Below are 26,906 nucleotides of genomic sequence, written 5' to 3'. Positions count from 1 at the left end.
TATTTTAAGTCCAAGGGCCTCTCTTCTGCTCTGTCCACCACAACTGTCGGGCAGAGGCAAACCCAGGGTCACACCAGGCAGGCGGCTGACCAGCGCCATGGTCTATAAGGAGCACAGAAAGATCGCTGGAAATGTAAGAAGATGGGGGGAAGAAATGACATTTATCTGAAATGACATTTACTGTCTGTGGTTGGAAAGAAAACTTGATAAGCATCCCAGTGCCCATTTTGAAGGGGAGTGTGTCCATAAACTGGCTGGGCTCCGCCAGCATGGAGGCAGAGAGGAATTAACTAAAGACCCCGAGGCATTCTGGGAGATGAGGCTGAGGGGCGCCTAGAAAGAGAAGGACATTTTCTACCTCAGAGTCCATGTTCTCTACAAACTGAACCGGAAATCCTTTCCCCCATGCACATTAAAGGAAGGGTAGCTTCATGAGCCCCAAGGGAAGTGATCAGCTGTGTCACCAACTAGCCAAATGATTATTAGACAAGTCACTTACCCTCTCCAGGCTTCAGTGTCCTTGGGATGAAAGAGAAACCTTACAGCAGCTGTCAGGGACATTCAGGCAGCTTCCAGGGGTTCCTGGCAGCTCTCACAGGGGAGATACAACAGTGTGATGGTCACTACATGGAGAATTGAAAGTGACCAGGAGGTGCCCTTTCCTTGATGTTCTGAAAGACTGATCACATCTGGGGGTAATGTGTCAGGCGTAACTGGAATACCTGTTCATAGAAAGTTGATTCACTACATGGTGAAACCATTAGAACTTAATGAAAATACAGTAGACTTGCGTACTTTGCCCACACATCAGTTGCCATGACTCAGGATATTTTATACCTGAGACTCTGTTCTGATTGAGGTAAACACATAGGTTGATCGACGCAGGTGGCAAAGCAGGAGCCAGGAAACACGTCTGGCCTGGAACGGAGGGCTTTCAAACCCCATTTCACCAGCAGAGCGATGTGATCGCCAAATAAGAGTCCAGAGGACCTCACCTTGGGGTCTCATCCTCCCCTGTTGCATGCCTGCCTGGCAGACCGAGGCGGGGAGTCTTCGAGCCAACAGAAGTACGTGGTCAGAGTGTTCCCCAGTCACCCCCATTCCCGGCCTCACAGAACATCCCCTGGGGATCCTCGGCAGGAATCTTTAGGGTCAGCCCCCTGAGGCTGGGATTTTTTTGTTTTGTTTTGTTTTTGAGGCTGGGATTTTTGCCTGTGTTCTTTACTGTGGTACTCCCAGCACTTAGAATATCTCCTGGCATGTAATAAACCCTCCACATCCGTTTGTCGAATAAACGAATTAAATTGGCTGAAGCCATGTGCCAAGGAGGAAGTAGGGCTGTGGATGTGTGTCCTGGATTGCCATGCTCCCTCTCCCCTGGCCCCCTACAACAGAAAGGAGAAGGGCCACTTACTGAGCACCAGATGCCCTGCACGAGGGCGGGGGCTTTACAAACACAATCCCATTTAAATTGTCCAAAAGCCTAGGAGGTGGCCATTTCCCATCCCAATACACAGAGGAGGAGAGGAGACCTCAATGAGCTTCAGGGCTGTGTCCCATGTCACAAACCTGGAAAGGTCAGAACTAGGACCCCAGAGTCCACACCCCTCCAGTCACACTGTCGTGGAGCCAGCCCCTCACTGCCCGGATCTAGATCCCGCGCCTCTTCGGGAGCTGATGGGTTTCAAGAGCCTGAGCTCAGCAGCATGGGCCGCACTGCGTCTGGGCCACGAAAGAGATCCAGGGCTTCATGGCTTCTTCTCTTCTTTCCTTTTCTTTGGCTTTTACTACACTGATCAACCATTTTCAATATCAACTGCTCAGACCTCCCTAAATACCAGAGGACCCAGCAGTAGCAAAGACAAGGAAATGGGACGGGGAGGGGGAAAAAGGAGCTGGGGCATGCAGGGAAGCACACATCCGTCTTCCTGCTTGCGTGTGGTCCCCTGAGCCTCATTTTGTCGTCCAGCTCCCTACTGCAGCCTGCCCAGGGCTCCACTCCATGGCTTCCTTCTGGGCCAGCCCAGCACCCAGCCCGGAGGCTCCGTCCACTTCGGCTGCAACGCCGGCTACCGCTTGGTGGGACACAGCATGGCCATTTGTACCCGGCACCCCCAGGGCTACTATCTGTGGAGCGAGGCCATTCCTCTCTGTCAAGGTGAGGAGCATGTGGAAAGAGGGTGACACGTGGCTTGGATCCTCCTCATCTCTTGGGCTCATCCCAGGACCATCACTTCCAAATGTGGGTGTCCTCATTGATAATTAATTCATTCTTTCAATGAACATATATTGAGGATCTGTAAGATCTCAAGCCCTGGGGATATACATATGCATAAAACAGTATCTATGTTTTCAAAGCAAGGCGGGAGATGGATATGTAGCCACATAAATGCAAAATGGCAGAGGAAGGAAGTGCTGTATCAGGAATACAGACAGTGTTGTGGGAGCCCAGAAGTAAGATGGGACCTACTTCTCCCTAGGGAGGGCTCCCCTCTTCTGGGCTCGAGCTTATAGAGCAAGTGGGGTGTTTGGGGCCAGGCATTGGCAAGGTAACATTCTAGGCAACAGCAAGAGCATTTGCAGAACCCCGAACCGGAGAGAGATCACAAGATATGCAGAGCAGCTTGGGCTGGCGGAAGCATTAGATCAGAAGAGGTGAGGGGCAGAGGTGACCAGGAAGCAACAGAGGCTCACCATAATCATTACCCACAATCAAGCCCATGATCTGTACCAGGTGTTTGCATGCATTGCCTTTCATAATTGATGGGATTTGTTTTCCCTTAAAGTAATATAATTCAGACGAGAGATCTGGGGGGGAAAGGAATCTATAGATAATGCAAAGGGCTGCTGGAGGGGAGGTGGGCAGGGTGGGGGGGGTTGAATGGGTTGAATGGGTTAAATGGGTGATGGGATTAAGGAGGGCAGATGTTATGATGAGTCCCAGGTGTTGCATGTAAGTGATGAATCGGTAAATCCTACAGCTGAAATTAATATTACACTGTATGTTAACAAACCAGAATTTGAATAAAAACTTGGCAGAAGAAAAATGACGTATTATCCCATTAACTGAGATCACAGTGTAACATTTCAGCACATTTCCTTTGATCTTTTATGTATTGTTTATAAAAATGGCATCCTCGGTGTACAAAGCTCTTAATATTTTCTTAACATCTGTCACATAATTAAATATACTTCCTTGTCACTATTTTCAGTGGTGGCATAGTGGTACGGAAAAATGTCATGTATTTAAGTATCATCCTAATGGTCATTTGAATCTTTCAATTTTTGATACTGTAAACAGCACTGCTATTAAGATCTTCATAATTCCATCATTATGAACATCCACATTTATTTCTTAAAATAAGTTCCCAGAAATGAGATCGTTGAACCATAATCTATGCAAAATCTACAGCTTTTGACACTCACTGCCCTCGAGGACATTTGCCTTCACCTAACTTCTACCAGCACGGGAAAGTCCTCTTTTCTCCCACATTCACAACATTGTGTACTGCATTAAAAAAATAAATAAAAAGGAAAGGAAAATTTTGCTAATGACACAGACAAAACAAGAAATGACACTCTTTCTTGTTCTTTTGATTCCTAGTGTGGTGACAGACTCTTTAGTGACATCTGTCATCTCTGACCCTCACAACCTTCTCGCCTCTGCCTGAGATTCCTCAAACAATGTGTCATTAGCATTCTGTTTGATGCCCTAAGAAAAGGTCCCAGAGAACAGACTGATCACAAATGGCAAATGTCATTTGGCTTTGGTCTCCGTGTCTCTAACTGTATCAACACAGACAAGTCTTTCTTCTGAAGCGCTAGTTGAAAACCACCATGCCTCTCATCTCTGTTTCCTTTTGTAACTTCCCAAAACTAAGCCCCTCTAGGCTTTTTTGTACTCATCTCCATACTATTTTGTACCCAGACCCAGCCCCAAGCTTCCCACTGATGCCATTGCACTCAGCCATTCCTCCTGAGCTCTCTGGAATCCCAGTTCCCTGGCCAACCAGCATATACCCTTGGTCACTATCCAGAAAGCTGTCTTCACTTCTTCCCTCCACAAAGACTGATTCTCCTCTAAGAACATGAATGCTGGGGCCCTTTCAAGTAAAGGGTCCCCATAACCCAGGGCCAGGAAAGGCCCAGCATTCTTCCAATTCCATATTGCTTCTTCCAAACCATGACTTTCCACCAACAAATATATCTCATTAGAGATCTTGTGCCTTCTAGTGCTTTTGCTCTCATTCCCCAACCCATTCTTTCACTACATATTCTCTCCCTCAGAGATCTCATTCCACCATAAGCTTCCTCTGTCCCTTCCTCTCCTACTTCAATTCTGTCCCTTCCTCTTGGGTTCTGTCCCTTCCTCTCCTACCCACAAGAAGTGCCCTTCATACCTCAGGGTGTAGGGACTGTTTTGGCATGGAGATCAGGAGACATGATTTTAGTGTCTCAGACTGGGAAGGTATCCTCTGTCCTCTTAGTTATCTGCACGGGAAGAGCTGGGCCAAGAGCAGTAAGAAGTGACTGCTGTCAACTTCCTTCATCTGCTATCTCCAGATTGACTGACCCCTTCATGCAAAATATCAGTACGAACCTAAGTATTTCTTCAGAAAAGTTCAAGAAACAAATGCTGTTCATTGATCACAGTTTGACTACTCTAGTACCACCAAAGGAGCTTACAGTCTTGCCACTTAGACTTTAAAAGAGCATCCTATTCAAATGCTTCTCATTTCTTCATTCCACATTTTCTCTTCAGTTCCTCCCTATTTACTCATTCCTTCTGTTTTCCAGTCTTTGAAACCTTCTTCCATCTTGATATCCCAATCCCTGTCCCCTTGAAGAGTCCATCCTTCCCTGTATCATAATGAAGCCCTGGCCCTGTGTCTCTTCTGAATTCTAGTAGCATTGAGGATCACTGTTCGCCAATGTGCATGCGGACTTCCTCTGCTTGTGCTGGCTCTGAATGAGGGAGGTCTGAGCTCTAGACAACTTATAGAGGAGGGGGTAGTTGAGGGACAACAGTGGGTACCCTGATTAATTCCCCTCCATCTGTACTAGCTCCTGAACTATCGAAGGGGAAACATGATTTGTGTTGATTTCTTTCAAAGGCAACCCAAGCTACTCCTACTTAAGTAATATGTGTTCCTCCAATAAACATAGTGTTGATCCTACTCCTTATAATGACCACGACCATGTGCTGCATATCTGTGTTTCCTGAGCTGTCACCTTGAAATTCCTTTTCTTTGTACTCCTGTGTTAGCACTACCACTTTTTAATATTTTTATATCCCATATCATACCTTTCTTGGTTTTTACCTCCTTATTGATGGAGCATAGCCTTAAGTAAATTCCTCATAAAGCGTTCACAAGAAGGAAATTCTCTGAGTCTTTAAATGTCTGAAAATGTCTTTACTTTTGCCCTCATAAGTGCTTGGTAGGTTAACCAGGTAAAATTCTAGATTACAGATCATTTCCTTAAGTAATTTGTTCCATTATCTTTAGACATTCATTGTTGCTGATGGGAAATGTGATGCCAGTCTGATTCTCATTCCTTTGCAGGGATGTCCTATTTTTTTTCTCTCTCTGGGAACTTGTAGGAACTTGTCTTTCATCTTCTGAAATTCCATGATGCTATATCTAAGAATGGCTCTCTTTGCATCCATTTGGCTCCCTTGCAATCTGAAAACTTGTGTCTTTCCAGCTCTAGGAAATTTTCATCTGTGATCTCTGTTCTCTCTGGAAATCCGACCTGTTGGAAGTTGGACCTCCTGGATGTTGACCTCCTATGTTTTCAGTCCTTTTTTCTCATTTTCGGTTTCTGTCTTTTTGGTCTATATTCTGGGAAATTCCCTTTCCTTTTAATCTCCAGCCCTTCTATCTTAATACTTACTTTAGCAATCATATTTTTAACTTAAAAGAGCTTTTCCTTGTTCTGTTGTCATTGTTCTTTTTTCAAAGCCCTTTGTTCTCATTTTATGAATACAATATGTCACCTTGACTTTCTCAGATACCTCCCAATCAAAAGCTTAAAGCTTATGTATCTTCTATTTCCTGAGTTAGCTCTGTTTTCTAAAAGAGAATTTTATTTCTATTTGTTTCTCTTTCTAATCTTATCTTTGTTTATGTCTCTCATGCTACTGGTTGTCTTCATATGTACAGTTATCCCTGGTTAATCCTATTTTAAAGGAAAGGCAAAGCTGATTTTTCCAGGTGGCAGATGTGGGTTACCTTTATTGTGATTACATACAGGTATCTTTGCCCACTAGGTCTCCCTTGTGAATAAGAAGTTGAGTTGTGAGTATGTAGCAGAGATGAGCAGGCAGAGGGGCAGCCTTTAGGCCGAGAGCTCTTAAATCCTAGAATTAGAACAGCTTTACTTTGAGATGCCATCTCACACCTGAGCAACCCTGATTCTCTCAAGGGATTTCTATTTTTTTTTTCTTAGGTGGGAAAGAAAACCCTCTCTATTTTATTTGGAGACTAGATTCCTGGATACCTCTACACTGTATTTGTAAGAAAAGATGGAGGAGAATTGGTGTCACACTATAGCTCCCTCATATTTTAAGATGCAGCTTCTCGGCGCCACTTAATCTATCAACACACTTCGATCTGCATTCCATCTCCCTAAGTTTTTTGAAGTCTCCGCTGCTGCTGATCCTCCCATTTTGTTTATTGTTATGAGGCATTTCTACTTTACTGGTCTTTACTATAAATTTATTAGGGCCTTGGGGGAGAAGAAAGATTAAAAAATGTTCTCAGAATACCATCTTGAAGCAAACATGCCCATAATATTTTTTTCTCTTTGCTAGCTCTTTCCTGTGGGCTTCCTGAAGCCCCTAAGAATGGAATGGTGTTTGGCAAAGAGTACACAGTGGGGACCAAGGCTGTGTACAGCTGCAGCGAAGGCTACCACCTCCAGGCAGGTGCCGAGGCCACAGCAGAGTGTCTGGAGACAGGGCTTTGGAGCAACCACAATGTCCCCCCGAAGTGTGTCCGTGAGTCCTTGGGCAATGGAGATGGGTATAAGGAGGGGCTGGGAATGCAGCTGAAAAGATTCTTGCAAGGAGTGAGCTAAAAAGCGGGTACATGGAGGTTGGGGATTCGGAAAACAGACAGGTGGAGAGTGTCATCTACCAAGTTGGGCTTTTATTTGAAATTGCTCTCAAAGCATTAATAGACCATTGCACCCTGAGATGTTTCAATAAAACATCACAGAACTTAAGAATAAGTTCCTTTTAGAAGGAAAAACTACCAGAACATTTGCACAAATGTCCTTCGATCACAAAAGTCAAAAATGTTTTATATGCAACTGATGAACTCCTGAACTCTCCATCAGAAACTGATGATGTACTTTATGTTGGCTAATGGAATTTAAAAGAAAAAAGGGTGTTAGTTTGGAAAAAAAACAAAAGCCTACCTCTAAAATGACAGAGGTACAGTTCACTTTAAGGCCAGAATCACAAACTTGCAGCCTATGGGGCCATATTGAGTCTAAAGACATAGAAGTTTTGTACTTTTGATTTGTTTTTTGTGTGTTTGTTTCTTTGGCCTATGGTGTGCTTTATGAAATTTCTGAATTGCTTCCCAACATTTTAAAATTGTGAGAGTTTACATAAAAATCCATATTTCTAGCTCACCTTGAAAAATAAAGATCTGACCAAAGAGAAATTACAAAGTTCACTTCTAACAATCAGCACTGATTACAATCCTCTCCTTTTTTCTTTTCTTTTATTTTCTTTTTTTCTTTTTTTTCTTTTTTTTTTTTTTTTTTGTGAATCTGGCCATTTCAGTTTGCTTCATGCCACCAGCCCCCAGCCACTTCATTCATTTAACAAACCTACCTGGCAACTCAAGATTCTTACTACTGCATTACAGTCTCCCAGGCCCTAGCTCTGGATTCTCTCCAGTGTCCTCCATAATTAATTAATTAATTAATTAATCCTCCTCGCTGCTCCTTGTCCCCCCAGCTGTGACCTGTCCTGACGTCAGCAGCATCAGCGTGGAGCACGGCCGATGGAGGCTCATCTTTGAGACTCAGTACCAATTCCAGGCCCAGCTGATGCTCATCTGTGACCCTGGTTACTACTACACTGGGCAAAGGGTCATCCGCTGTCAGGCCAACGGCAAGTGGAGCCTCGGGAACTCTATGCCCACCTGCCAAAGTAAGCCCAGGAGGGGAAGGCGGGAAAGTTTGGCACAGTGCCTCCCACCTGAGCTATTCCATACCTGGGGAGGGAGAGAGGAGGGGTATCACCAGGGATGGCAATGTTCCTCCTTTTGAACATTCACCTAGAATCAGGAGTTGTGGATATGTCTTACTCCTTCAAGGAAGTACTTTTCAGCATCTTTTCATCTTATTTACAAGTTGCTTTTGGGGGCACCTGGATGGCTCAGTCAGTTAAGCAACTGCCTTCAGCTCAGGTCATGATCCCAGTGTCCTGGGATGAAAGCCCCACATGTGGCTCCCTGCTCAGCAGGGAGTCTGCTTCTCTCTCTCTCTTTCTCCTTCTGCTGCTCCCCTTACTGTTCTGTCTCTCTCTCTCTCTGTGTCAAATAAATTAATTAATCTTTAAAAAAAAAAACTGCCTTTGTCCAGGTGAGTATCCCCTCATCCATGTGTTCAACATTCATGCCAGGTATTATAGAGTATGAAGATCAAAGGCTATGGTTCCTGCCCCCAATGAATCTTATAATCTGCAGGAGAGGCAGACCAAGTAAGGAAGCAATGATAATGGGGTGTGTGTAATGGGAGCATGTACAGCACAAGGGGTTAGACACCTAAGTGTCTGCCTCTCCCTCTATATTATTAATTATTTTTGTTTTTCAAGATAGTTTCCAAGGTCAGGGTCCCTTGGAAGCAACTCTGAGACAGAGGTTTATTAGGGAGTACCCTTAAGCTCTCCACCATCTTATGTAAGGGAAGGGGAGGAAGCAGTATTGGGAAGATGGCACAGATGACCTCTGATGCAGTATCAGGATGGCCTTCCACTGACCCCACAGGGAGCTCTGAAGCTGGGATGGTCCATCAGAACTGCCACAGGTTGGGGTTAAAGGCCTTTATACCTGCACACTTACCAAACATTGAGTACAGAATACCCCAGGAAGAAGCATGATCTAGATGGGAGGACTCTTCAGCCAAAGCAGTCTGAAGAGGGCAAGCAGCTGAGGGTCATTTGCCAACATCTGGGGATAAATGTCCTCCCATCCTAAATGGGGGTGTGAGTGGCCCATCACAACACCCACTACAATGGGATATACTCATGGTATTTACTTAATCAATAAGGATGTGATAGAGATGGTGGGTGTCTGTAATGGGGTAAAAGGGAATAACATGTCAGTGAGGAGTGGAAAGTTTGAGACTAAATGGGAGAAGAAGTGATATCCTCCCTACTCCCATGATTTAAGTCACTATTGTCTTTATGCATCCAAGTTTAGACCCCACCATGGAATGTAACCATGTATGTGGCAGAGCCGAAGTCATGAGCATGTAACAGCTTCATCACAATGGAGGCTCTCACATTTGAGTGCAGCCTTGACCATCAGGCCTCACCTCCCACACCAGCCACTGGCTATATGCAGGGCTCTGTTGGGAAGGAATGGGAGGTGGCCACTGCTCTCAGCAGAAAGGACAAGGGAATCAACGGGCAGTGTCTGCGCTGGACACCCAGGGCACCACAGAATCTCCACCTCTAGTGTGGTGGTTCCTAACCAGGGTACCACCTGAACCACCTGATGAGCTTTTCTTAAATATGCACATGTCTGGGCCTTATCTCAAGAGATCGTGAGTCGTAGGTCCAGAATACTGCCTGAGCATTTTGAAAGCTCCTTGGCTCCTTCTGGCAATAATTCCAGTTGAGAATTACTGCACCAGGCTAACACTGTGCAAGTCACTCTCGTGCCCCCATATTCTGCTCATGAGACCCAGTAAAGTTAAACAGGTCCTATTTTTGTCATTATTCTTGCTACTCAGAAGCAGCATGGTCCCTCCTCATGGGGCTGACTTTTCACTGAGCACTTTGTGATCCATTTCAGTCATCTCCTGTGGAGAGCTCCCCATCCCGCCCAGCGGACACCGCATTGGAACACTGTCCGTCTACGGGGCGACAGCCATCTTCTCCTGCAATTCTGGCTACACGCTGGTTGGCTCTAGGGTGCGGGAGTGCATGGCCAATGGACTTTGGAGTGGCTCCGAGGTTCGCTGCCTTGGTGAGTGATCTCCCCAGACCTACCCTGCCCATGTTTCCTTCCATAAGACAAGTTGGAGCTTTCTAAAGCTGGATCCCAGTCTTCAAACAGTATCATTTTATCTATGGCATAAAGTGCTTAAACCAAACACCAGCTCTTGGACATCCACCATGACTAAGACCTTGAACTTTCTTCTCTTGGGACACCCAAAAGGATGAGAAAAACTTCAAGTCTGATGAGACAAAGTTCTATTTATAAATATATACACACACATACTTATACATATGTACATACATAGATACACATGTGTATAGAAGGAATACATAAATACAAACATACATCCATATACATATATACATACATGTGTATATACGTGTGTGTGCATATGTATTTACATGTGTGTATGCACATGTGTATATATGTGCACATACATATATGTATATAATAAGCAAATGACAAAAACACAAAAACAACCTGGCTTACAAAGGACAAAATTTTTCATTTTCCCCATGGCCAATCCATTCTCTACCAAACCTTAGATTCTAAGGTATTCTTTCTTTTCACTTCTTTCTCAGATCCCTCAAGTCCAAAGGAGGGTCTCAAGCTACACAGACCTAGATTGGAGGATGATCTCCAGAGTGAACAGCGCTGCCCTCCCATTGTCCCAGGCCCCTGTTAGGGATACAGTCATGAGTTATTTCCACAAAGAGCCAAGAATACCAGTGGAAATGCTAGGAATATACTCTACCCAAACCCCATTCAATAAAATAACACCTAGGTTACACTATCTGTGTCTCCTGCCACTCAAGGAGGAGGAAGAATGGATTTAACCAAACCACCTATTTGTGCACAGTTATTTTCAATTCCACTAGGCTTTGATGGCTTTAATGTAGACCAAGGTGCCCTTCTTCCAGTAGATGCTTGGTCAATGCTGGTTGATGGAAAAAAAAAAAAAAAGAGGGAGCCAATCCCAGAGGCAGGGAAGTGACAGTGATCATTTCTGAAACTATAGTCCAGAGGTGGACAGCCTTTTGGAATTCAACCCTGGGATTTGGGCTTGCCTCTTCCATCACATCTAGGATCCCTAAAGCCATTCCTAGATGGCTACTCCTGAATGGCTATCCTGGATGGGTGGCTGGGTCCTTGGTCCTTTTCCTCACCATCCCTGACTCCCCCACCCTAACCAAGCTCCTACTCCTCTTCTATAAGCTCCTCCTTGATTTACACTCTTTCCTCATCTCCCACCAAAGCTGGGCACTGTGGAACCCCTGAGCCCATCGTCAATGGACACATCAATGGGGAGAACTACAGCTACCGGGGCAGCGTGGTATACCAGTGTGACGCTGGCTTCCGCCTGATCGGCATGTCCGTGCGCATCTGCCAGCAGGATCACCTCTGGTCGGGCAAGACCCCTTTCTGTGTGCGTAAGTATGTTATCCACTCTCCCTAGTCACGGGCTCAGACTCAACATGGACTTGCTCCCTTGTGCTCTTGATTAGGTTTGCTGGATGTTCTGAACGCTTTATTAATTTTTTTTTGAAAGACGCATCATTGCATCTCATTTTCAGTTTTTGGCATCCTTCATTACTGTTTTTGCCTTCACCATCACCCTCCTTGGTATTCCCTTTGGTTAACTTGTTTGTTCATTTCTAGCTTTTGAGTTGGGAATCCAATTCATTTATTTTCATTTTTTTTTTTTTTTTACTGTTACTGATATAAGAGCTTAAGGCTGTGAAATGTCTTCCAATAACTGCTCTAAGCAGATCCCAAAGTTGATAATAATTAATGCTTAATTGTTTATTAGAAATTCTGTAATATGGGTATAAATTTCTTCTTTCACCAAGAAGTTTCTTAATAGTTATGTTCTTTTCATTTCCAGACAAGAAGGGCCATTCTACTTTTATTTTGTTATTCATTTCTAATATTATCACGCTGTGTGTAATATTTCTATCCCATGGAATTTATCAATGCTCTCTTGACCTCATATTTGATCAGTCGTTCTGAATGTTCCATGGGCATTTGAGAAGAAAGGGGGGTAGGGTGTAAATTTTGGTGTATAATCCTAAGATGTGCCTTGATTGTATTCTGTGCCTTCTGTATCTTACTGACCTTTTGTCACTTGACCTGTTTTGCCCTGAGAGGTGTGTCCTAAAGCTTTCTATTCTTAGTGTTCTTCTACCTATTTTTCCTTGCATTTCCTCTAGTTTCTGCTACATAAAGGTAGTTGGTGTTATTTGGTACATACTTGTTCAGAACTATTATATCTACATTGCAGATTGTTATTTTAGCCTTTAAAATGTCTTCTTTGTCATTCTTAGTATTTTGTAACTTGACTGGCCCCCAGCCTGATATTAAGCTTATAACCCCTACTTTCATCCTTTTAATGTTTGCCTGGTATACTTTGACCTATCCCTATATTTTACCCTTTCCAACTCCTATGTACCACAGAGAGTTGGGCCTTGCCTTGTGAGACAATTTGAAACATTTCTCTTTTAATAGGTTAGTTATACTCATTTACATTTATCTCTATGACATACGCTTGGTCTTACATATGTCCTGTTTTATGTAACTGTTATGGGCAAGATATCATACTCGGCTATTTCTTTCTCTGTGTGATGTTTTCGATGTTTTCTCTTTTTTTAAGATTTTATTTATTTAACAGAGAGCACAAGCATGGGGAGCAGCAGAGGGGAATGGGGGAGGCATGAGCAGGGTGGGGGCAGAGGAAGAAGCAGACTCCCCACTGAGCAGGGAGCTCCAGGGACTCAGTCCCAAGACCCAGCCATCATGACCTGAGCTGAAGGCAGATGCTTAACTAACTGAGCAACCCAGACACCCCTTATGATGTTTTCCTTACTATTTTTTTTCCCATTTCTATTGGTATTTAGGAAATTTTGTAGAGTTTTATGCCCCTTTCCTACAGTCATTGCACTGACCTATTAGGATTTTTTTTTTTAAGTTTGTTCACATTTAAGATGGACTTTCTCTTGCAACAGTGACTTCAGATCAATTTGGGCTGCTCCCTGCCCCGCTCTTCCTTTTCCGTACAGTCTTGCTCTCCACAAAGGCTCACGATAGAAGTGTGAGCAAGTTCTTCCCGGGTGTCATGTTTGTTTTCAATTTACACATAATTTAAAGTTTATAGCATTCTCTGTTTTGGTTATGTTGCAAGCCTGGGCTTTCTATAGTTTTATTTGTTCTTCTTCTTCATCTGCAATTTTTTTTTTTAAATTTAGATGACCACCATTATTCTCAGTTGCCTAGAAATAATTTGGAAAATTCTTCACTTTTTAAAGTTCCCCAAAGTGAGCCTTTATGTAACATGCAGGGCTAGTTTTGTTGTTTAATTTTTTAAGGCAGGTTTTTGTTTGGAATTCTTCTACTTCATCTGGTTCTTCATAGATGAGATGGGGCAATAAAATAATGAGACGCACTGAATAAACAATGCGTGAAAAATTAGCTTTAATAGCTGTTTCAGTATTAGGTTTAAACAAAGCAAGACCCATCTATATTCAGTCACTCTTCCAGATGGGCCTGAACAAAACATTTGGTTTTCTCCAGAAGATGCAAATTCAGATGCCTCCAAGTAATTGGCACAGACTATGCATGTAGAGATTCAGGTTATAAATAATAGGGAATGCTGGGGTCTGAGAGTAAGTGGAGAATGTCTGCCTAAGCCTAAAGATGTTTGATTTTAAAACCAGCACGCACAGAAAAGCAGGGTAGTAAAGCATCTGGACACTTGGCCCCTGACCATGGTTGCCTGGGGCATACCCAGACCTCCCACCACCTATCCTGTGGCTCTCTGACTTCAGATGGGTTCATTGACCTGGCTAAGTCTGCTTCCTTCTCTCCAAAAAGCAGATACTTCGGGGTATAATGGGGATTAAATAAATGCTCTTTTGGACCCAAAGCAGTGCAAACAGGACCCAAGAGAGGCGTGAAGCCAGCTCTTGCTGTTGCTATGACGGTGGCGGTGTCGACGCTGCCACATGACAGAACCCAGGACCTCTCGGACCTATCCCTGTTGTGTCCCAGAGCCCAGAGCTGTGGGGGGCATCTGGAGGAGGAAGGCAGGAGGAAAAGAAGAAACATTTATAAGTGACAACTCTGTGGTCGGGGCTGTGTGAGCCGTCACCCCGTGTCAGTCCAGGGTTTCTGCAGCCATCACCCTCAGAACTCCCCGGCAATCCCACCTCTCCCGGTAGCTCTCCTGCCCGTTCCCACACATCCTGCGTGATTCCACCGCTTTCCTGAAGACCTGCCCTCCACCTCCTCCACCTCCTCCACCTGCCTTCTCAGCAAGGGCTAAGGCAGGTAGCGAACGCAGCATGGAGACACAGAAGCTGGGTTGAGGACTCAGATGAACCGCTGAGAAACTGTCCCCACATGAGATTCCCGGCTCTGAGGAGGACAGTGGTGCCTGCCTCACAGGATGGTGGCGAGGCAATGAAATAATGCAGATGGACCCCAGTAATGATTAGCTGATTAGATAACCTCATTTTCTATTTTGCAGAGATGAAGGAAGCCAGCAGACAGTAACTCCTTTTAGCTCCTGCTTCCCATCGACTCATCTGTCCTTCTCCCTTCCCTCCTACCTCTGTAGAAGAGTCTCTCCAGGCCCAAGGCTATGCCCTCTCTTGATCTCCAGATCTCCTCCCTCCTACTTCCTTAATGACCCTAATCTGCTTTTAACTTTCTCCTCTGTACTGCTTACCTTTCCTTTCTGTTAATTTCCTTCAAGCCCTGAGGAAGCACACAAGCTTCACGAAGACCTCGATTTTCCTTCCTGGTGGGGTGTTCTCCACCTCTTTTTTGCAGCTTGTACCAGTGAGGGTCCCCAGAGAAACAGAGCTCCCTGGGGTATCTGACATTTCTTGAGGCTCTCCCTGTGGCTTTGGGGACACCTCCCCCGTCTCCCCACCCCCATCGAATTTTCTTTTACTGCCTCGCTGACCATACCTCCATTTCCCTTGCAGGCACCTTGGTGACCTGTCCTTTAAGAGGCAGCACCCCCAAAGGTTTTCTACTCAGCACACTTCCCTCACTGGACACCAGTGGTTTTTAGCCTTTGGGGAGGGGCTTATGACCCTCTGTGAATCTGTAAGAGCAACGGATCCTCTCCTGAGCCCTCTGCCTTCAGCCAGCATTTGGCATGTCATTTCTGGGGGTTCACAGACCCTATGAAGCTTATCTCCACTCTCCCACTGCCTTGCTGATCTGGCAGGGTCCTCACCATCTGTGCGACCCAGCTTAGATGGCCTGCTCTTTCCTCCGGGAACCCTCCTCAACCCTCTTTCTCCGCTGTGGAGGATAGATGTCACTGCTGCGTGTGTGCCTGTCCCACACAAGCACGCTGTCCTGCAACAGTCTGCTTCCCCAACCACTCTTCCGCTGGACTGGGAAGTGAGCTCCCTGATGGTACAGACCATCTCATATCCCTCCTTGTGTAGCATCAGGGCAGAGCAGGGTACCTAGCACAGAGAAGAAACTCAGCAAGATTGAGAAGTAAATACACAAATCTATTTTCAAAGCAATTCTGCTTATGAAATCCAAAACCTTACTTTAAAGATAAAGAAAGTGAACCCAGAGAGAATTGTCTGAAGGAAGGAAAGAGCAGCACTGAGTGCTGAATCCTGGTCAGCTGGCCCCTAAAACCCCTTCTCATCCTAGCTAATGAGGCAGACTCAAACCCCACAGACTGCTAGCCATGTGTGTTCCGCTCTGCCCAGCTCTGTCCGCTAGAGTCAGAGATGCTACTTTTGGGATTTACACAAGAGAATAGACCCAGACTGATGCCAGAGTTGGCCACAGCAGAAACAGCTCTATCCGCTCTTGCCCCACCATCCACATTCACACGAGCTGGGTTTGGGGTAGGTTCTTTGTGGATCCAGTTGTTGGGGTAAGAAAACATTCCTCAAGGTTTCTCAGCCTCAAGATCCAGAACAAAGGGAAAGTCCTGGCAAGACCATTACCTGAGAATTCAGTCCAAAGAGACTGGGTACCAAGCAAGTTCTAGAGAGATCTAAGGACTAAGGAGCAAAGCAGAAGGCCCGTCATCCATCTGTTTGTACCTCACATGTTCCTTCACTCGGCAGACATTGCTCAAGCTCTTCCTACATGTCAGGCTCTGGTACAGACCCCAAGTGTGTAGCGAGGAACAAACCAAAGACCCTGCCCTCGTGCACCTTACCCTCAGGTGGAGGGAAATAAGGAATGAACAGACAGAGAACTACATGTAGAGTGTGTCAGTTACTGTGGAGAAAAATGGAGAAGGCATAGGGCCTGGGCAGTGCTGGGAGGTTGTTTGTTGGGTCATAAGGGACAGCTTCACTAACTCGGTGACATTTGAGGGGAAATCTGAGGATATGAGGGCCGGAGCCAAAGGATGTTCTGGCAGAGAGGAAAGCAGGGGCCAAGGCTCTGGGGCAGGCCCCTATACTGGAGAAACCTCAGAGAAACCAGTGCCTGGGTGGAGGGATGAACTCCAGTTTGAGGAGGAAGGAAGAAAGCTGGTACAGAGGGTAACCCAAGCACTCTGGGGCCAGGCCTGCCAGCACTGGGGCCACTGTCGCCACCCAGCCTATGGCTGAAGAAATTAAAAAATCCTGCATAGGTGCTGAAATATTACCATCATTACTAATAAAGCTTAAGTCAGAAGCCATAGCTTCACATGAGAGCCCAGTGGGGTCTGCTGAAAAAACCCAGGGTGGGGTGGAGTGCCACCATCAGAGACACACTGCAGGGGCAGCACCCCTCCATTGTTAGGAGGGAGCGCCGTCTTCAGAGGAGCACCAGAGAGCACTGCTGCCCACGGGCACTAGGTCCTGAGAGGAAGGGGCCCAATCGGGTCAAGCATGACTATTCATTCTACCCAAATAGCACAGATCGGCTGCTCCACATGACCTAGGCCAGAATCAGCAAAAGAGCCCAGAGAAAGGCCAGAAATCACTCCTTCATCTGGAAGGAGGAGAGGGGAAATGTTGTGCTCTCAACAACAGCTTCGGCTTCCCGAGGCTGGCCTGCACCATGGGTGGGGCAAGGGGAGCCCACAGGTCGGGCAGGGAAGCAGTTCCTCTGTTCAGGCTGGGTGAGTGTCGACTCTGGCTCTGTCAAGCACAGCCCGGAGATGGGCTGGGTCTGAATCCAGCCAAGGGGTGGCCATCACATCCGGGATGGAGAGTGGAGAGGGGGAGCCATGGGGACAGAGACCAAGAAAAGGAGGGAGGGCTGACTACCCAGACAACAGACCTACAACCCAGGCCAGAGGCCCCATGGGGAGTCACAGAAGGATTTCTCTAGGGTTGTCCAAGCTACAGATACACCTTCCCAGAAGAAGGTGTATCCACATGTTGATTTCAGGAGATAAAGGTTTTTCTGCTAAAGAGACCATAGTTAGACGTAGGGCTGAACTTCCCCTGTGCTCATGAGAAATACCAGGCGAGAAAAGGATGAGCTTCTGGGGCTTCAGAATAATAGGAGGACTTACCTCTTGTCTGTTTTGGTTGCAGCAATTACCTGTGGACACCCAGGCAACCCGGTCAACGGCCTCACTCAGGGCAACCAGTTTAACCTCAACGATGTGGTCAAGTTTGTCTGCAATCCCGGGTATGTGGCTGAGGGGGCCGCTAGGTCCCAGTGCCTGGCCAGCGGGCAGTGGAGCGACATGCTGCCCACCTGCAGAAGTGAGTCCCCCTTCTTCTTGCACTTGGCCCCCAGTACTGCTGCCATTTGGGACTCTGTGACCCAGTAGCAAAAGCCAGCAGATTCAGTCCTAGCGTGATTTTGACACAGATGGGGAAGACTGAGAGCAGAGAAGGGTCATAAATGAGGATTTTCTCAACCCCTAGACACAGCCATGTCTATCTGTGTGAAGATTTCATCACTGGTTACATAAGCACAGCAAACAGGGTGTGCCTTTCAAAATAGAAATGAGAAGCAGTCTTCTTGTTTACATTGCACAGGACAAATACTCATCATTATCCGATGAAGCCCCATTCCTGAAGAAAGAAAAAAGCAGGAAAGTTAGAATGAAAAATACAAAACTGAGAGCATAGGGGTTGAGAGGAAGCAGGAAGAAGAACAGAACCCAAGGAAGACCCTGGGCAGAGGGTATTCTGGCCCCATCTGGGCTACTTAGGAAATAGTCTCTAAAGATTTTCGAGGCTGGTCACAGCAGTAGGGATGAATGGAGCTGCCTCATCCCAGGAAGGGCCTGGCAGACTCAGTGATGTCTGAGTGGAGCGTCAACTCGGGCAGAACATGAATGAGTCCAGCCCTGACCTGGAGGTGGATTGTCTTTATTGTTGTGAGAACACAGAGTCCCTGGGACAATGGCTCCTCATTGTAGTATGTGCAGGAGCACGGTGATTGGCAGTGTGTCATAGGTCATTTGTAACTGGTGTTACAGGACTCAGATTTTCAAATAAATCAAGAGGCATCACAACTAACCCTAAAGTAACATCCGTCTGGTAACCTTTGAAGATGCCATTTTGAGGGAAAGAGCATTCCAGAAAACACAGGAACAACTGCCATGACCTGGTGTTGTGCCTTCCTATGATCATGTGTTGAGGCAGGAAAGAGTTTAGAACTTGACTGCTGGGGGGTGTCGTTATCCCCCACCCCTTCTCGAGAACTGTGCTCCATCTCCACAACACGAGATGCAAATTCCCCTGTAATTCCAGCTCCCACCCGTGACGGTCCCTTCCCAGAGTAACAAGCTCAGCAACTGGTCTCAGAATCCGAGGGATGGGCTAAAATCTTAGAAGTTGTGGCCTCTGGTCCTGCTCCCGCCAGCCCATTTTTTCTGCTGACAGAATGACTTGTCTCAAATGCAAATCTGATTGGATTGTTCCCTGTTTAAAACACCTTCCCAGACTCACCATTGCCCTCACATCCGTTCTGTTCTTTGCCATGGCCTGACCTCTGTACTGGGGTCTGGCTGCACTGAACCTCTGCAGTGTCCTCTCCCACACCATGCATAACCCCCGGGCAGTCCCTGGCGGTCGAATGGGTTCTTCTCTGTCCCTCTTGACTTTTACCCAACAATCAAGAACCAGCTTGAACATGGCCTTGCCTTGGAAGCTCTTCCTGCTTCACCCCCCTCCACTGGGCAAGATAAACAGCTTTGTGCCTCTGGAAACTTCTCTGCTAGACCTTTCAGAGTGCTTATTAAATAAAATAATTGCTGGTTTGTCCTTTCTCTCTAGACCAGCAGTTCCCAAATGGGAATGATTTTATCCATCTCCCCACCCCAACAGGGGACAGAGGTCTAGAGACATTATTCATTGTCACAGGTGGAGGGCATCTCTTGGCATCTAGTGGGTAGAGGCCAAGGGTGCTGTTAGACATCCTGTAATACACAGGACTGCCCCAACAACAAAGAATTATCAGCCAAAATGTGCATAGTGCCAAGGTGGGAAAAGCCTACTCTCCCCTGAAAATTCCTGGGTGTCTTTACTGCTCAGGACACCCCTTGGTGTTCGGTGCACTGGATTTACAGCACAGGCCGTAAAGAGTGTCAGTCAGTACATGCTAAGTATTCATTTTGTGATGCCAACTTCTCTGAGCCTCAGAGAGGCTCATCAGAGGTAAAAGTAACTTATACTCTAAAAACTTATCCAATTTAGAAAAAAATACCTGTCCCGCCACCTTATATGACGAGTAGGAGACCACAGTAAGCATTTTGAAAGCAAAAGCACACATCATGGGTTATAAATGTACTGTCATTATCCTAAAATACCCCTCTGGTTTTGAGTTAAGCTGCTTTGGAAACACTTCAGCATGTAGCAGTCAAATTTATCCCCAGGATATCAATCTTTCCCTGAAATACTCTTCAAAGTGGTTAAAACATGTTCCAGAAAAAGATCAGCCCCTGCTGGAGTCAGCTCAGATGTATCTGTTTCTCAGCTGATGAGCTTTGCTGGGTCAGGGATGGGGCGCCCAGAGATGAGGGAGTCACACCATCCAGGGACTCCTGTATTCAACAACTCCTCATTAGGCCTGATAAAGTTAGCAGTAGAGGTCTGTGCAGGGGAGCACTGTGGAGGGAGAGGCTAACCAGACTGGGAGGAGGTGGGAAGGCTTCTCCAGGGAGGTGGAGTTTAGCCAGATGTGAAAAAACCTATCCCTTAACCAGGTGATCAAGGTCAGTGATCAGAACATACAACTGCCTGAGGACCAGCTCGTTTTCCCAGGTGGGATCGGCTCTGTGCTACCAGTTTCGATCTGGAAATATGGCCCTACTGGGAATGCATGCCTGTTGGGACTTAGGAATTCTCATTTAAAACCGTAAGAAAATCTTCACATAAGTATTTCTGGGTCTGATGGTCCCATTCCGTTACAGTCATCAACTGCACAGATCCTGGGCACCAAGAAAACAGTGTTCGTCAAGTCCACGCCAGCGGCCCGCACAGGTTCAGCTATGGCACCACCGTGTCTTACCAGTGCAACCACGGCTTCTACCTCCTGGGTACCCCTGTGCTCAGCTGCCAGGGTGATGGCACGTGGGATCGTCCCCGCCCCCAGTGCCTCTGTAAGTAGGGGTCATCTACTCTAAGTGACCCCCGTGCAGACTGATGGGGTGGCCCATGTCCAAGAACAGTCTTCCTTGAGTGTGTGTGTGTGTGTGTGTGTGTGTGTGTATGTGAGAGAGAGAGAGAGAGAGAGATCACAATGGCAGTCACTCTGGCTGTTCCTTGGGCCCTGTAGGATTACTTCCAACACCAGTTCATGTATTGTCTTTCTTCTGGGCCAGAAGCCTATTCTCCTTCCTCTCTGGTAGTTAGTCTCCTCTTCAGCTCTCAGGGGTCCCTTCCTTTGCGACAGGCTGTCTGGCACAACACTCTCTCCCACCTTACCCCTTCCTTGCTTTTCCAGAAAAACAACCCATGACCCCCTTTCTTTTGAAGGATGGAGGCAGAAATGCCACAGACTCTGGAGGCTGGGTATGGAGCCTACTTAATAATATTTTTTTTAAGTGGCAAAACAGACATCCATCTCTTGTTCCTAGTCTTTGGAGAAAAGCTTTCAATTTTTCACCATTAAGTATGATGTTAGCTGGAAAGTTTATGTAAATTCCTTTATGAGTGAGTAATTTCCCTTCCTAACTAGAAATTTCCCTTCTATTTCTAGTGGAAAAAATTCCCTTCTATTTCTAGTTTGTTGAACATTTTTACCATGAAATGGTATTGGATTTTGTCAAATGCATTTTCTGCATCCATTGAAATGACCCTGTGCCCCACTCATTCTGTCAATATATGGTGTATTACATTGATTGATGTTCCTCTGTTGAACCACTCTTGTGCTCGGGGAACAAATCACACTTGGTCATGGTATAATCCCTTTAATCTGCTGCTGGACTTCATGTGCTAGTATTTTGTTACGGATTTCTGCAGCTATGTTCGTAAGGGATATTGGCCTGTGGTCTCCTTTCTTTGTGATGTCTTTGGCTCTAGTGTCAGGGTGATGCTGCCTTCCTAAAATGAGTTGGGAAATGTCCCTCTTCTTCTCTTCTATTTTTAGGAATAGGAAGATTGGTATTACTTCTTTAAAACCTGGATAGAACTCAGCAGCGAAGTCATCTAGTTCTAGGCTTTTCTTTGAAAGTTTTTTTATTATTGATTGATTCTATTTTTTTTTTTTTTGCTATAATTCTATTCAGATAGTCCACTTTTTCTTGAGTAAGTTTTGGTAGTCTGTGTACATCTAAGAATTTGTCCATTTCATCTGGATTATCTAATCTGTTTGTATATAACTGTTCATGTTCATAATGTTCAATAATCCTTTTTATTTCTAGAAGCTTTGTTGGTAGTAATGTCCCTATTTTCATTTTTTATTTAATAATTTGAATCATTCTCTCTCCTCTCTCTTCTCTCTAAAAATTATCTATCTATCTATCTATTTATTTAAAAGAGAGAGCTGGGGTAAGGGCAGAGGAAGAGGGAAAGATTCTCTGGCCAGCTCCTTGCTGAGCATGGAGCCCAAAACGGGACTATTCACAATTCTGAGATCAGGACCTGAGCCATAATCAAGAGTGGGACAGTTCGCTGACTTAACCACCAGGCAACCCCACATTTGTTGATTTTTCTTTTTTTAAAGATTTTATTTACTTATTTGAGAGAGATCACAAATAGACAGAGAGGCGGGCAGAGAGAGAGGAGGAAGCAGGCTCCCTGCTGAGCAGAGAGCCTGATGCGGGGCTCAATCCCAGAACCCTGGGATCATGACCTGAGCTGAAGGCAGAGGCTTTAACCCACTGAGCCACCCAGGCATCCCTGTCAATTTTACTGATATTTTAAAAGAACCAATTTTTGGTTTTGCTTCTCTTCTCTATTGTTTTTCTCTTTATCTCTGCCATTAACTTTGTTATTTCCTTTCTTCTATTTGCTTTGGGTTTAATTTGGTCTTTTTTTCCCTAGTTCATTAAGGGGAAATGTTGGGCTGTTGGTTTGAGATCTTTCTTCTTTTTAATGTAGACATTTACAGCTATAAATTTCTCTCTGAGCACTGCTCTCGCTGCATCTCATTAGTTTTGGTATGTTTTGTTTTCATTTTTGTTCACTTCAAAGTATTTTCTAATTATTCTTCCAATATCTTCTTTAATGTATTGATTATTTAGGAGTGGTTGGTTAATTTCTATAATATTTGTAAATTTTTCAAACTTTTCTCTGTTACATTTAATTTCATTGCATTGTAGTTGAACATACTTTTCATAACTTCAATCTTTTTAAATTTATGGAGACTTATTTTAGGAATTAACACATGGCCTATCCTAGGGAATATTCCATGTGTGCTTGAGAAGAGAGTATTTTCTGCTATTATTGGGTGGAGTATTCTCCAGATGATTGTGAGGTCTAGCTGGTTTATAGCATGGTCACTATATTTTCTTGTAGGTCTTTTGTCATGTTGTTCTATGGGGTAGTGAAATCTCATACTATTATTGTTGATTTGTCTATTTCTCCCTTCAATTCTGTTAGTTTTTGTTTCATGTATTTGGGATCTCTGTTGTTAGGTACATATATATTTATAATTTTATATCTTATTGATGGATCGAACCTTCTAATCTCTAGAAAATATACTTTTGGTGTTTAATGACTATTTTTTTCTTTAAACTCAATTAGCCAACATATAGTACATCATTATTTTTGATGCCTTGTTCAATGATTCATTAGTTGCATATAATACCCAGTGCTCATTACATCACTTGACCTCCTTAATGCCCATCACCTTTTACCCCAATCCCCAATCCATTTCCCTTTCTACAACCCTCAGTTTGTTTCTCAGAGTCTATCCTGTCTAATATTAGGATAGCCATGCCAGCCTCTGTTGGGTTGCTGTACACATGGTATATCTATTCCCATATCTTATTCTCAGTCTATTTGTATCTTTGAATCTAAAGTGTGTCTCTTTTAGACTGCATACGGTTGGATCATGTTTTTTTTTTCTATTTTGGTGATATCTGTCTTATGGTGTTTAATCAACATTTAATGTAATTATTGATAAGGTAGGTTTTACATCTGCCATTTTGCTATTTGTTTTCTATGTATTTTATGGCCTTGTGTTTTTTAGTTTTTGGGCTTGGTGAGGTTTTTTTGGTTCTCCATTCTCCTATTGCTGTTTTATTTTTCATTAAATAGATCTTTTCTAATGTAACATTTTAATTTCTTTATTATTTCACTGTGGGATTTTTAAGTTATTTTCATAGTGGTTACTCTGAAAATTACAATCAACATTTTAACTTATAACAACATGGTTTGTATTAATACTAATTTAATTTCAGTTGTATACAGAAGCTTTGCTCCTACATAATTTCATTCCCTCCCCTGTCCTTTGTGCTGTTACTATTATACCAATTACATCTTTAGACATTGCAGGCCGACCAACACAGATTTCCAATTACTGCTTCAGGCCATTTCTCAGCTAAGAGAAGAAAAATTACAAACAAAAAAAATAAACTTATACTGTAGTTTATATTTACCTATGTAGTTACCTTTACCAGGGTTTTTTAGTTCTTCATGTGCCTTCAAGTCCTTTCAGTTCAGCCTGAAAGACTTCCTGTAGAATTTCTTTATAATTTAGAATTTTTTTCTACGTTTGCTAATGGTGCATTCTTTCAGTCTTTATTTGTCTGGGAATGTCTTAATATTTTCCCCTTCATGTTTGAAGGATAGTTTTGCTAGCTATAGAATTCTTGGTTAAAAGTCTTTTTTTTTTTTTTTTTTGGTCACTTTAAACATGTCAAACTACTGACATATTTAAATTTTAAGTCTACCATCCTATTTTGTATTTTCTGTTGTTCTACCCATTCAGTTTCTTTTTTTCTCTTTTTTTACTGGCTTAACTATTTTTATAATTCATTTTTTTCTTCTCTACCAATAAGTAAGTTATATGCTCTACATTTTAATGGCTACATTAGGAATTATAGCAGGAACATTTCACTTATCAAAATCTGGAGTTAATCTTTCTTCCTCCTTTATCATACAAGAACATTAGAACACTTTAACTTCATTTACCCTTTTCTGACTTTTACATTATTGTTTTCTTATATCTCAATTTTGCCTTATTTTTTAATTCACAATATATTATTGCTGTTGTTTTATGCAATTATTTTTTGCTTAGATTTATTGACATATTTGCCACTTTCTTTGTTTTTTTGTTTCTTCTTATGCCTTGTCCTTCCTCGTGGAACATTTTCCTGCTATTTGAAGGGCATCCTTTAGAATCCTACTTAATGAAGATCTGCAGGTGGCAAGCATTCAGTTTTTGTTTGGCTATGATATGTTTATTTGTCTCTCGTTTTTTAAGGATATTTTGGGGGGGGTTAAGAAATCCAGGTGGACAGTTATTTTCTCTCAACCCATTAAAGAAATCTTTTTAATATCTTCTCACCTCTTTTATTGCTATGGAAAAGCCAGCTATCAGTCTTTCACTCCTTTATAAAGTCTGTCACTGTCTTTGGTTTTCTGCATTTTCTGTAGTTATTAAGTGATAATTTAGCTGGATCAGAATTCCAAGTAGACATATTTGGTGGATTCTGCTGGCATTTATTATTAATGAGAAGTCTGCTTTCAATCTAGTCATTATACCTTTTAGGTAGTTTGGTTATTTTGTTTTGACTTCACTGACTTTAAAATCCTCTCTTTCTTGTTGGCATTCTGAATTCTTTTACATTGTGTTTAAATATTTTATGTATCCTTCTTAGGATTCATTAAGCTTCCTGGCTTTTTTGACATCTGGGGAATTCTCAGCTATGTATTTCTATAAATATTGTCCCTCCTTATTTTCTTCCTTCACTACTTCTGGGACTCCAACATTAGACTTTCTTCTGCAATTCTCTGTCTGAAACTCTTATTCATATTTCCCATCTCTGATAGATTTCCCCGGTTCTCTCCCTGTTAGTAATTTACATTAATATTATTGGGAGTCTTTTAGGTTGAACTAAGTTTTTTAAATTTTATTTTATTTTTTTAGTGTCCCAAGATTCATTGTTTATGCACCACACCCAGTGCTCCATGCAATCCGTGTCCTCCTTAATACCCACCACCAGGCTCACCCATATCCCAACACCCCTTCTCTCCAAAACCCTGTTTGTTTCTCCTAATTTAAAGTTGAACTAAAATTCTGTTCTAGATAATCAGCTATCAGTAGGCTTGGTGGGCTTTTCACCTCTTCCTACAAATCTTCTCATTATTTTGCTATACAGATAAGTTTGTTCTTTAAAAATTGTTCATAGTAGCTTGTCTGTCCTACCATTTGCTAATTATTCATTTTACTTATGTCTTAGGTGAGGTTTAACCATTCATTGAGTTTGTATTTTCACTTATTTCTTTTGTATTTGAAATGTTTTATTTGTTGTTTAAATTTGCTTGATTATTTATAGTGTACTGTTCTTCTATAAACATGTCTTTTTATGTCTTTTACATATTAAATATACATATAATGCCTTCTATATCTGATCATTACAATATCATCATCTTTATGACTAATTCTGCTATCATTGTTCCTGCTGATTTTCACTTACTATGACTTATTTCTCATATGTTTTATTATGTTTCCATTGTGATTTCTTATTGGACTGATCTTAATCTGCCAGAGCCATGAACTAGGCTTTCAGTCTTGCAGAAGTCTGAGTCTAGCCAAAGCCTAGAAACAAGCTAGCCATTATCTCTAAAAAAAAAAAAAAAAAAAAAGACTAATGGGGGCGCCTGGGTGGCTCAGTGGGTTAAAGCCTCTGCCTTCGGCTCAGGTCATGATCCCAGGGTCCTGGGATCTAGCCCCACGTTGGGCTCTCTGCTCCGCAGGGAGCCTGCTTCCTCCCCTCTCTCTCTCTGCCTGCCTCTCTGCCTACTTGACAGAGATTTCTCTCTCTCTCTCTGTCAAATAAATAAAATCTTTAAAAAAAAATTTTTTTTTTTTTAAAAAAGACTAATGCTCAGTAGTTGCTGATACTTTTTGCTCCAAAAAACCAATTATAACTTCTTTTTCTCATTTGGGACTTACAAGGTGCTAAACTCTGCCTTCACTAATTACTGAGACCACTGCATTCTATCATTATTGGGGACATAAAAACCAAAACTAAGAGGCAGATCTGCTCTTCTTTTTAGAGCAGATTTCCCCAGGACAGTAATGTTTGTTACTCACTCTGAATATGAGCTTCAGCAGGACTTCCAGAAAGATGATATGCCAACACCAGGACCCAATTAGATTATTCATTTG

The 26,906-nt window shown here is 43.6% G+C and overlaps 1 protein-coding gene across 1 annotated transcript in view; it reads left to right on the top strand.

Annotated features, from left to right (window-relative positions):
* Positions 1–26,906, top strand: part of CSMD2 (CUB and Sushi multiple domains 2) — a 616,179-nt gene that overhangs the window by 534,828 nt on the left and 54,445 nt on the right. The window contains exons 49-55 of the mRNA XM_059136925.1: positions 1,970–2,158; positions 6,815–7,000; positions 7,973–8,167; positions 10,038–10,211; positions 11,441–11,614; positions 17,702–17,875; positions 20,536–20,724. Of these exons, the coding sequence (XP_058992908.1) occupies positions 1,970–2,158; positions 6,815–7,000; positions 7,973–8,167; positions 10,038–10,211; positions 11,441–11,614; positions 17,702–17,875; positions 20,536–20,724 (1,281 nt within the window). The remainder of the gene's footprint in view (positions 1–1,969; positions 2,159–6,814; positions 7,001–7,972; positions 8,168–10,037; positions 10,212–11,440; positions 11,615–17,701; positions 17,876–20,535; positions 20,725–26,906) is intronic.

This window comes from Mustela lutreola, chromosome 10 (assembly GCF_030435805.1).
Source record: "Mustela lutreola isolate mMusLut2 chromosome 10, mMusLut2.pri, whole genome shotgun sequence".
NCBI lineage: Eukaryota > Metazoa > Chordata > Mammalia > Carnivora > Mustelidae > Mustela > Mustela lutreola.
Note: the sequence above shows the minus strand (reverse complement) of the source record. Positions and strands in the feature narration are given on the sequence as shown.